This window comes from Xyrauchen texanus, chromosome 31 (assembly GCF_025860055.1).
Source record: "Xyrauchen texanus isolate HMW12.3.18 chromosome 31, RBS_HiC_50CHRs, whole genome shotgun sequence".
In the NCBI taxonomy this organism is placed as follows: Eukaryota; Metazoa; Chordata; class Actinopteri; order Cypriniformes; family Catostomidae; genus Xyrauchen; species Xyrauchen texanus.
Window position 1 is genome coordinate 1,065,860 of NC_068306.1, and position 12,604 is coordinate 1,078,463.

The window sequence follows — 12,604 nt, forward strand, 5'->3', positions numbered from 1 at the left end:
TTATTTTAAGAAGTGGACAGGAGACACTTGCCTCACCATATATTTTCTCAGCAGTCATGAGAGCACATATATGAGGCTATTCCTGTTCCTGCACATACCTTCAAATTGTCACACATATGTTGAGCACACATTCCATCACGACCACAGGCCTTTACACACACACAGTAAACTGCATATTTGCCTGTCAGAAATAACTGTGGTACAAATCAACAATGTTTACATTGATTACACCTGATTAATTTATACTTAACTTGATAAAAATACACCAGCATCTGATCTGATCTCCTCCAGTAACACCAGCATTTGATCTGATCTACCCCAGTAACACCAGCATCTGACCTGTTCTCCCCCAGTAACACCAGCATCTGATCTGATCTCCCCCAGTAACACCAGCATCTGACCTGTTCTCCCCCAGTAACACCAGCATCTGATCTGATCTCCCCCAGTAACACCAGCGTCTGACCTGTTCTCCCCCAGTAACACCAGCATCTGATCTGATCTCCCCCAGTAACACCAGCGTCTGACCTGTTCTCCCCAGTAACACCAGCATCTGATCTGATCTCCCCAGTAACACCAGCGCCTGACCTGTTCTCCCCAGTAACACCAGCATCTGATCTGATCTCCCCAGTAACACCAGCATCTGACCTGTTCTCCCCCAGTAACACCAGCATCTGATCTGATCTCCCCCAGTAACACCAGCATCTGATCTGATCTCCCCCAGTAACACCAGCGTCTGAGCTGATCTCCCCCAGTAACACCAGCATCTGATCTGTTCTCCCCCAGTAACACCAGCATCTGATCTGATCTCCTCCAGTAACACCAGCATCTGATCTGATCTCCCCCAGTAACACCAGCATCTGATCTGATCTCCTCCAGTAACACCAGCATCTGATCTGATCTACCCCAGTAACACCAACATCTGATCTGATCTCCCCCAGTAACCAGGTATCTCTCTCTCAGTTCTGTAAATTTCTCACAGTGAAGGAGAAAGTGTGTCTCTGTCTCGACCTCACCCGTGTCACAGTGAGCTCAGACTCATTCATGTTTGTCTGTGTCGGCCTTTTTCTATAGCCAGACTGTGATCACAGAGTCTGTATTTGGGGAGGATCCATCTCTGTTTTGGATCTCTTACAGTGTGCAGATATTCTGCCAGATTATATGTTCTGTTTAGGGCCCGATAACATTCCAGTTTTCTTTGGTTTTTACTTTAATTTTCCCAATGGTCCAAATATGAATTTTTGCTTTCTTTTATGATTTGGTTTATTTTGATTTGGTTTAGTTCAGCAGTGCTGGTCTCTCTCTCTCTGTGTGTGTGTGTGTGTGTGTGTGTGTGTGTGTGTGTGTGTGTGTGTGTGTGTGTGTGTGTGTCGAATGGGTGGCGAGAGCTTTTTTTTATTTTATGAAATTGAAATATATTTTGGATATTTTTTACATTGTTTTGACGTTCTTTACCAATGTACGTCAACCAATGTCTTTGCTTTAATTGGTAATTTTGTTGTGGTAGCCTGTAGGGCTCTTTGAAATAACTTAAATTAATTTGGCGAAGTGATTTGGAACTGTTATGCAGTTAATACTTTATAGCCGTGCGTTTCCTTGAAAAATAACTGCACACCTTACCAATCACCCAATCAGAATCAAGCATTCAACAGAACGTGGTATACATGGACAATAACTATAAATAATATTATAAATTGGACATATTGACTGTGGAATGTTGTTGTGATGACATCACAATCAGCTCAGTGTGTGGCCTTCCCACTTCAAAACTGGTTCTGGTGCCGGTGGCTGATTGTCTCAGAAGTGGAGGCAACTGAGGTTCATCACCCGGATTGAGGCGTGTAATTGTGCCACTATGAGGAATTAAAGAGCATTGGGAAGTGGGCATGTAAAAACATTTTTACAAATCCATATTTAGTTGTATATTTAATCAATGTTTTTTATTGAGATCATCATCTTTGTTTTATTATTAAATAGCTGCTATAAGTCTATTTTGTTGTAAAAGTAAAGGTATTGGAAATGTTAATCCTGCCCCTTTAAGAGTTAGTTGCCTTCGGGATGTTCAACTCCTCTCTCAGTCGCTTTTCATCTATTTCGACGCATCAACACTCCAGTCCAGCAGGAGGCGGAAATTCACCAGAAGTTGCAGAAAACGCAAGAAGAAGAAGACGACCTGAGATCCACAACACCGTTTGAGCGCTAAAATCGGTACTTTGTGTGTTTTACATTGACAGATTTAGATTTTTCTGTGCATGTTGTTTTTATCTCTTTGGTGTTTTAATGACTTTAAAAGAAGCTCATTATCGTCTGATGTAGTTTGTTTTGTTACTGGTCACATGTAGGGCTGAAACGTTTAGTCGACAACGTGGTTTGTTCTCATTTAAGGTAACATGAGATCACATTAAACTAATGATGGCGCGTGAGAGCAGCACTGCAGTTAGCGCAAAATTAAGTTTTGACTGATGAGAGGAAGAATTACACCGATCACAGTCCAGATGCACTCCAAACTTTCCAAATAGCTTCAGGTGACGTGGATCGCAAAGTGTGAAGGAATTTTGTGTGTGTGTGTGTGTGTGTGTGTGTGTGTGTGTGTGTGTGTGTGTGTGTGTGTGTGTGTGTGTGTGTGTGTATATATACAAGTACATTCAGCACTCTCTAAAGCATCATGCTTAAACAGTGCAACAAAGGTTCTACTCCACTAAAGGAAGACATAAAGTAGCCCACAACATGACTCCGTTGTGCAATACTGCTGCTTCACTTTTATTAAAATTTTCCAAACAGAACTTGTTGCAGCATTTTTAATTAGTCAGCACAATTCAAATATTCAAAATGAAAGTTAAAATTAATATTTAAAGAATTATAATTCAAGTCAAATACTGGCTGTAACTCAACACTCAATGTAATCATACCTCTTATTGTAAACCATAACTTAAATAAAATCAATCAAAAAAAATAATAGTATCTCCATTATAAAATGTACAGTAGAACAAAGTTTTGCAAATTAAAGCTTGAATCTATCCACTGTGCAGTCAGGCTAAGTAATGACATAGGACACACGTCTGAGCTCCAGATGTCAGTTGTGAAGCTAATCATGGCAACATTTTCTAAACATCTCAAAATGAATTCACACACTTCCTTGTACTTATTTGGGACAGCCGTGTCGGAGATGATCCAAATACTCCATAAAGCATCGAAAACCCATATTCTCAACAACAGAAAGGGGTTGGTCATCCAGCACAATAAAGTCAGTCACTTTCTCCGTTATCAGCTTTGCTTTGTTGCTTTTTGGGGGGAGTTTTTCACGCTTCTGAATTGTTTCCAGCAATGTTTGTTGTTGCGGCACACTTTTCTTCTTTGCACTCGTTGCCTGGATAAATTCAGCATACTCCTTTCCATGATGCTTCTACAAGTGTTGCTGCTACCACCTCTCGAAACGCTTATGTTACATAAATTGCACTCGGCTTTGTTTTTTTTCTTGAGTTTAAAATAACTCCACACAGCTGACATGATGATTGGGCTAGTTTTTAGCATCAAATGCGTGGAATTTTGTTGTGAAAATCTGGCAACCCTGCGTGATGCATGGTGCTCATCTCTCTTCACGGCATGTTGCTCAGGTGTTAAGCATTTGTATGATGGTTTAAGTCCGTGATCGGATCGGATTATACTCCCCCGGCTCCTACAATATCCGATCCAGTGATTTTGGCCAGTATCGGACTGAATATCGGATCGGCGCACCCCTAATTATTAAATAAAGTCCGCTGGAAATGTCAGAGGTTTTTGTTCTTTTAATGCATTTTAAAAACGGCATCATTCTTTCCTAACAGTGAGGAGCAATCTCACTGTAACAATAACCCGAAACTGTCATTTAAACATACTTGTGTTAAAGATTCATACCTGTAAAATTGTGTCTAATTAACTTTTATATCCACAAAAAAAACCTGTATCCATGTAAAAAAAAATTTTTTTTAAAGAGGCCCTATTATGTTTTGTTGAATTTACCTTTACTTTTATTGTGTAATATAGCTCTTTGTGCATGTAAAATGTCTATAGAATATTTTTGCTTGTGATTTTATATTGAAAATTAAATTCATTTTTTAAAAAACAAAAAACTTAAATCAAATACATTTCTAAATTCAAACTGCACTCCAAACTAAATGAAAAAGCAATTAAAATAATGAAGTGATCAAAACAATAATATATATATATATATATATATATATATATCATTAAAAAAATGTGATGCCAATACCTTGACTTCGATACCGGTTCCTAAACGATACTTTTTTTCGACCAATTTTATGAAATCTATTTGAGCAAGATTACGTACATTACACATTACCTAAAAAAAAACTTTGGTTTTATTTTTTTTTTTTCAGTTTGTTGACTTTTTTTTTTTTTAGACTCAGCTAAACTGTTAATTCAGCCAACCCTTATAACAAAGTGTGGTTTATCAAGATTGTTAGTTTAATGCGAGTTAAACTTGATCAGTTACTGTCAACCTTAAAGCATTTTTAGCATTGATTTAGCTAGCTATCTACAGCATACATCCAAACAATATCTAATGTTACGTAGGTCCCAGTTTATAGGACTATGTCACCTCACACAGAAACGTTAAATTACATGTACACAAGCATGTACCACTACAAATTAGCCGAATTATTTTGTTGGTTTGTTTGCTAAATATTAACTTTACCTGTCGGAGTCCCAGTCACACTGGCACTGCATTCATCAGTAGTTTTGGAGGACTTGTGTGGTGGGCATGTTGAAGGAAGCTCTGTGGAATGAGGACAATGAGAGGATGACTGCACCGGCTCGGTCTTCTTGCAGTTGAAGACGGAGCAACTTTCTGCTCTTAAGTTTATTCCGTGCACTGTCAAGTGCTTCATCAGATTTGTCATGTTGCCGGTCTTGGCAGCAATTATCTTGTCGTGAATATTGCATCACGTGCTGTTGGCATCGAGCCTGATGAAATTTTACCACACTTTTGATCTTTTCCACATCTTTCACATGTATGGGGTTTGAGACGCATACACAGCCTCATGTGTGAACCGCATCTCCGGACATAACCGGCATAGAAATATTGTTTTTCCTTGATGTCTAAACACAGCCAATCACCAGCACTTTTAGATTTGGGCACATCTTGCATGCTACATGCTTATCGTTGACGTTGATGAGATGAAACTCTTAGGTATCGAAATTGGGTACCGAATGACAAGACATTTTTCGATACTGGATTGTTTAGAGGGAATTCAGTCTGTGCCTAAAATGTATCAAACTCATATATATATATATATATAAACATTTACCATTAGGCAAGAATCCGTCTAAACATGCATGTGGAAAATGACATACAAAAATTCTAAATGTAAACATAATAATTATAATGATGATAATAATCACTGAAATATAAACCATGGTTCGAGTTGAACTTTTTGAAATGAAATGAACTGAACTCAACGTACCTCCTGACTTAGATATCTGAGGTCATTTACAGCATTCTCATAGATGATACTGTTCTTGCAACAAAAAAAAATCAGAAAACAGAAACAAAGTAAGAGTAAGAACCCTTTACGTGGCAGGTGTTCCACAAGACTGCACACCTCCATACAAGCAGACATGGGCGTAGATTATTTTCTGTCATCTGTTCTTAATAATATAATAAAGAGTGTTTCATTAAGTGTGTGTCTACTGGAAAATTATATGTAATATTAATTTGATAATAATAGCTGTCGTGGAAAATCGCGATGAATCTCTCTAAGTTGTAAGAAAACTCTCAGAGTCTTGAGTTCCAGATGCCAAAGTTGTAGTTTATTGAACACCAACAAACATGAGACCAGTCAGCTGTCAGTTCTGACTCTCTTAGTCCAAAACCACCTCTTCTATACAGTTTGTTATCTGGCATTACCTCATTTCTACGCCCCTTCGTTATTTTTGTAACCAATGGATACTTTTGACACCATTATCTCACAGAGCCTTTTGATATCTTTTTACTGGTAGAAACTTGGCTTTAGTCTATCTTCAAGGTCCATAGCCTCATTATTTTGTTACAGCTGGGTGCTCTTTGTGGCCTCTGCAACATCAACACTTTTAGTAACCTCATATGCTCTCTCCTGGGTCACACAAAGGCCAGGAAACTCATATAAGTACTTTGATATAAAAACATACTAGAATATTGAAAAATATACTATATAGCCTAATAATAATTTAATACATGGGAAAAGAAGCTTGACACAGTCAAAGGTATCAGCTATATGCGATTTATTACTTATAACAATCTTTCTCAGCCCTGGAACTTAACCATTTTCTGATGCCCCCAAAATATATATTTAAGTAATTAAAATAATATCATAAACATGTGACTAGTTGACTAATGGCTTAAACTATCGACTACTAGTCGACTAGGAAAATCTTTGGTCGGGGGGCCAACATTTAAAAAAAATTATATTTTGCTGGATTTTTTTAGTCTTTTACCCAAGAAAGTTGGTGCAGTTCACACTATTTTGGGACGATCTGGCACTTCAGGATAACAACCTGTAAGTATGCTTGATTTTTTGTGGATTTATCTGCTATCGAGAGTTAAAATGAGGAGTTTTGTGTTGTAACAACGGTGTACACCCAGTGCACAGCTGTAGGCCTCTGCTAACCTGATAGCTAATGTTATTGTGTTGAAATAGTTTTGTTATTCATGGTAGTCCATGGCTAACTTGATTACTAACTGTGAGTAAGCCTCTGTTCGTCGTTCATATCTCGGGTCAGGGGCGATTCTAGGGTCAGAGCTTTAGGGGTGCTGAGCACCCAATGAGCCCCACTGCCACCACCCACCCTCTTTTCACACAAAAATAAAAAATATGTCTATTGAAAAATAACTATCATTTTAACATTGGTTCAGCTAACTCCAAAATCCAGATTTTTTTTTTCTTTTGAGACCTTTTCAGAGCACCAGCTTAATTGTGAGAGTTCACACAGACAGCCCCCTGTAACAAACACAAAACCTTCTTCACTCAGCTGGTTTTCCTGACCGTTAACTCCATGTGCCTCCTTTTGTATGTAGCGTCTGGAGGAATCAATGAATGGACAATCATGGACTCGGCTATTTTTGAGACAAAAGAGCCCCTGTAAGATCACGGAAATGGTCTGTGATAGTACAAAGAACTATTGACAGAGAAACCTCGTGGTGTTCCCGCATGTGACTCCCTCGTGCTTATCGTGTGGAAAGAAAGGGGGAAACTTTGAACGTAAAAATGTGTGTGCCTTTCTTATAAAGCCTAAAAGGGCTTAGTTATAATGAAATATGTTTTAATCCCTGTGTGTTGTGTATGTTTGGTGTTAGATCAAAATTAGTAGAATTGTTTCATTTGTGTAGAAAACTCTGAGGCTTTATATGTAATAGCCTGAGAGTGTTTAACCACTTGTAAGGGTACCAAATATACCTTTCTTGGTATCAAATTAAACCTTACGACTTGTCCTAGCGGAATTTGAGTATAAAGTCACCGTTGAATCATGTTCTGCTATGTTACCGTCTTTTGAGTGAGTCAAAGCAAAAGTCCTGACCAAATCATAAAGTATGCAAATGAGCTTTGACCAGACAAAGGGAGGGGCCTCATTGGGTCACTTCTCACACAGGAGGCGTGACCTCCCTACTTTAAAGGTCAGATCCAGCATTGACTCGTCTTTTTTTGCTCTTCATCTCTTCTGCTGAACATTTCAACCCTCTTGCTTCCTGCCTCTCTTGCTGCATCCTGGCTGCTTCCAACTCCCAACTTCACTTCTGGACCTCCCTTGGATTTCCCCTGGATCTCCTCAAGCCATCTTACACTCTCTCACTTCTTCTCCCGATCTTCTGCAACTCTCAGGAACCCTCGTGAACTATTCAACTCCACGCTCTGGAAACACCGAAGTCCTCTGTCTCAAGAACGCCACGAGGACACGCAGTCTCGCTCAAGCAACACAAAAAGGTCTAGTGTGCAAGTATGATTTCACCTGAAATTCCAATGCGTTAAAGTGTGTAATTCCACTTGCTGGCTCTTAAAGGGTTAATTGTTGTAATAAGTTTGCCATACCTCCAATAATTCTTCACTTTCCCTTACTGCATTTATTTTGTTTATTTTATGCTTATTCTGTGTTATATGTATGTTTGTCAATTGCACTGATATATCATAGTGCCTTGTATTAAACTCAATTATACGCGTAATTGTCTGTGTGTGTTGGTTACAAAACAAAGCCTCTTTAATGTGCGATTTCAAGCTACGAGCTGATATTATCAAAGTAAGTTAACGTGCTTTTGATGAGTAAGCTTATAACTAGGAATAACCCCTCTGGAGAATTGATCAAAGTACCAAATAAAGTGGTTCGGCGGACGAACTGACTGGTTGCGGTAGCCTACGGGTCAATTCCATTACGGGGTTATTAAAATTAATATAGCCTGTCTGCATAAAATATATATTCCTAATTAATTATAATTCTTTGTGTTTAATTATCTATATATTTTTGAAGCAGAATAAAGGACTATATAAGCCCTTTTGGGACGTTTTTACATGTAATGGGTGTTCGGGTCACACTGTATGATTAATCATTGATTTCGATCAGTAATATGAATTGTACATTCCCCAAACCTGACCTGTTCACACCCTACATGTATCAACAGTCATCAGATTGGTTAGATTAGATTCAACTTTATTGTCATTGAACAAAGTAACAGGTACTTGGACAACAAAATGTAAATTATTTACAAAAAATGGTTCTTGAAAGGCTCTTTTTTTGTGTGTGCCAAACTGAGTATGAGGGTATTGAGACAGCTTTAACTGTTTAGGACCAGTGTCCTTATCCCCTAAGTCTGAACAGCTCTCTTCTGTCTCTGCTGCTTTGGCTTGGTGGTCTCTATGTTGCACTCCCTCTGTCTCTTCATTTCTTTCACTAGTCAATTCCCTCTCATCCCTTATGGACTCTCCCTGTTGTTTTCCTCCTCCTTTATTATGAAAAAATGTGGTGTAAAATAATGTTACAAAAAGTAAATGTAATATAGGCTACTTAATGGCAATAAGTTAGTATAGGAGTATGAGTAGTTACTGTTTTGCTTGCCACTATTCACTATATGTCAATTTATTGTTGTTGTTTCCTCACCTGGTTCTTCCTGCATGCTCTCCCTTTCTCCTTCTCCATCTCCCTCTCTTTCCCTTGGCACTGACAATCATACACAAATATATTGTAGGCAGGAGAGTTGAGGTCAGTTTGTCATGTCACAAAAATGTTATGGAGACCATTTACAGATTATAAGGATATGATCAAAAGGCACACAGAGGCGTGTCACTTTAAATGTCTTTATTATTATTGGGCTTAGAAACTTTTTTAAATCACAAATTCCTTTCACAAGAGAAACTGTATTCTCCATTGAGGGTTTGAAATAAATAAAAAAAATAAAAGCAGGGGACCATTGCCTAGATAAGTAATTTGATACAACAACAGATATCTGGTTTGCATTATGTTACTTTAGCTTAACACTTTTCAGAAGAACAAAAAAACCAAAAACAAGACAGAGGTCATTATGGACTGTCCCTAGTCTCTCACCTGAATCTGTCTTTTTTCTTTTAAAAAACTGTCGTATGTCCATTGCTCACTGGCAGGCCACACACACACACAGAGAGAGAGAGTAATGCTAGGAGTTCAGGAGTTAAGCCTGGTTCAGGTTAAATCCTGTGTGTGTGTGTGAGGAATGAATAAATACAGCAAAAGAAAAACATTAAACTTTCTTTTATTGTCTAGTTTGATAGTCAGCCACAACTGAAAAATAACAGAAATAAATCTAGGAATGAATAACAATTCATTTAAAAAGCCACAGTGAGTGTTTTCACACATACTGGTGGTATACAGTGATCTGTTTTCACTCTGGTCCAAACGCCAGGGCGTCATGTTTCCATGACGACTGACCAGAAAAGATGCACGTGATGTCATGTTTACATGACTCCCGATTGTTAAAATGAGTATCAAATTAACGATAAACTTTACCAACAGAGACACACGTACGCACTACACAGGTACGCAGTTTATTTGTCGCGCTGCTGTTTTTGTTTCACGCTCTAGCAGTTAATAAACAGAACTACATGCGTCTTGCGGAAGAACATTGTAACCGGCGATACCGTTTGCTAAGCGGGGGTGTTTTCATTTTCATCCTTAACACATACATTTTAAACCACAAACTACGGAGTATGTTTTGGACATTATTTAACCTTGTCAAAGACGAATTTGTTTTTAGAATAACAACATTTCTTACTCCAAGTTTTAGGGGTGCTGAGCTCCTTGCTAGGGGTGCTGAAGCACCCCTAAATAGGGTCTAGACTCGCCCTTGTCTCGGGTGAAAAAGGTTCGGCTACACCCATTTCAGAAAGATGACTGATGTAGATGGACTACATGTCTTTTACTTCAATCTTTGTCAGGTCACAATATCGACATTGTACTTGTAAGAAAGCTACAAAAGTAAAACTTACCTCTGTGAAACGTCCTGCTCAAGTCGTGCTTGTGAAGGTGTTTCTGGTCGATCAGCTAGTTCTTCCAAACTTTCATTATCGACGCCACTGATGCCATAGTTACAATAGTGTTTACAGCTGCTCAGCAAGACTCGGAAGCTGAACCTCGTTTATTGTAAGGGGCGTTACATTTCCAACACATGCTCTACGCGGTTGACCAATCAGAGCAGAGTAGGCCAGCTGACCAATCAGAGCAGACTGGGCTTTTCAGAAAGGGGGGCTGTAAAGAGACAGGAGGTAAATCAGAGCGTTTCAACCAGAGTATGAAGAGCAGGGAAAATAAATGTGCAGTATGAAAAACAATGTGTTTTTTGAACATTAAAGTATATAAAGCTTTTCTAGTAGACCCCCAAAATAAATATAATTTTTTAATAGACCTGTTCTTCTGTATAATCACATATACTAATCTTTTAGAGTTTGATGAATGTCAGTCCATTATAATGATGATGTTTTTGTGTTCAGATGTTCATCATGAGAGAGCAGGTGGATGTGATTCATGCTGGAGAACAGCAGATGCTGCAGACACCAGTGAAGATTGAAGTGAAGCAGGAGGAGATAAAAGAAGAAAACACAACAGAGGAACAACAGACTGATGAAGATGATGATGATGAACAGCAGATGCTGCAGACACCAGTGAAGATGTGTTCAGTGAAGCTGCTGGACTGCAGGAACCTGATGAAGATGAGAGGAGAAACCACAGCTGTGGTACAACAGAGTGATGATGATGATGAAACCACAGCAGAGGAACAACTGAGTGATGATGATGATTTTATTCCTTCAGGTGTGTTTTTGAGGTGTCACCATTTACTTAAATTGTTTAGAAAAAACAATTCGGTAACACTTTATTTTACGTAGTCCTTGATACAGAGTAATTACTTAGTTAATTACTTAGTAATAAACGTTGTAATTACATGTACCAAAATGTAATTAACATGTAACTAAGTTATGGTACAGCCTGTACTTACAGATTGTAATTACACACATGTAATAGGCAGCTACTGTTACACATATGTAACAAGCAGAGTCTGTTACATACGTGTTACAAACTTGGTACACTGTAATTATGTAAGAAAGTACTTAGTACCACACAATGTAACAGGAAGTACTTAAATATATTAGGCTACTAAGGTCTGCAGTTACATATGGCAAATGTGTACGTTTTGTAGCATTACATGTATGTAACATAAATTAAAGTGTATCAAGATTTGTACTTAAGTGGACTTCATGTGTATCTACATACCTTATCCATCTTAAATAACCCACTAGTTCACTGCTAAAATACATGCATTAGCTTCTTTATTACATTAAAATTACAGAAAATTACACAGGTATAAGCCACGTAAAATAAAGTGTATCAAGACTGTACTTAAGTGGACTTCATGTGTATCTACATACCTTGTCCATATGCACCTTAGTTTGAATTAACTCACTAGTTTACAGCTTAAATACATGCATTAGCTTTAGGGCTGGAACAACGCGATGACGTCGACGCAAAAAATACGTCGACGCAAAATATGCGCGTCGATTCGTCAGACCCAAAACAAAGATGGCGGCGCCGAGCGTAGTAGCAACACGCAGTAGCTCCTCAGACTATCAGAAGTGCAAGGCGGCACGCACTCGCTCCTCAAAAGTATGGGAATTCTTTCATTTAAAAGTAAAAAATTCCGTGATATGTCGCTCTTTGCAAAATGGAGATGGCCTTCCATTCTAGCACCACGGCAATGCACCAGCACCTGAAGAGAGCCACCAGTATGCACGCACACACACACTATTCTTAAGGTGAAAGGAAAGTGTAAGTTGTTATTTGCATGTGATGCTTTTTTTCAGTAAGCTAGGCCCATAAATGTTGAATTCTGAATGTTTATTTTCATTATTTATTTTTTGTTGGAAAAGCACTCTCTGTATTAGCTTAAAGCCCTCAAGTTTACATTGGTTACTGTATTCTTTCAATTGCTCTAAACAAGTATTTTGGGTGACCTTTATTTTTTTATTGAATGCTAGACATTAAGTTGTTATTTTAATCTGAAAGAAGAATTACAAGATGCACTTTTTCAGTAAGCTAGGCCTATGTGTTTTCAAGGCTTCAA

The 12,604-nt window shown here is 38.3% G+C and overlaps 2 protein-coding genes across 8 annotated transcripts in view; one reads left to right on the forward strand and one right to left on the reverse strand.

Annotated features, from left to right (window-relative positions):
* LOC127624967 (zinc finger protein 883-like) overlaps positions 1 to 12,604 on the forward strand; it is a 212,482-nt gene that overhangs the window by 110,895 nt on the left and 88,983 nt on the right. For 2 of the 5 annotated variants that reach the window (XM_052099953.1, XM_052099956.1), the window contains exon 1: positions 6,332 to 7,952. The exons of 1 other annotated variant lie outside the window; for it this stretch is intronic. Coding sequence is in view for 1 of the 4 variants with exons in the window: in XM_052099961.1 (XP_051955921.1) it covers positions 3,068 to 3,241; positions 10,980 to 11,298 (493 nt within the window). In the remaining 3 variants the exon portion in view is untranslated. Of the gene's footprint in view, positions 1 to 2,169; positions 2,206 to 2,995; positions 3,242 to 6,331; positions 7,953 to 10,979; positions 11,299 to 12,604 lie in introns of those variants that run through there. 2 more of the 5 variants (XM_052099961.1, XM_052099960.1) reach the window with 2 other exon arrangements.
* The window catches only part of LOC127625016 (zinc finger protein 501-like), a 617,707-nt gene that overhangs the window by 56,090 nt on the left and 549,013 nt on the right, over positions 1 to 12,604 (reverse strand). The window lies entirely within an intron of this gene.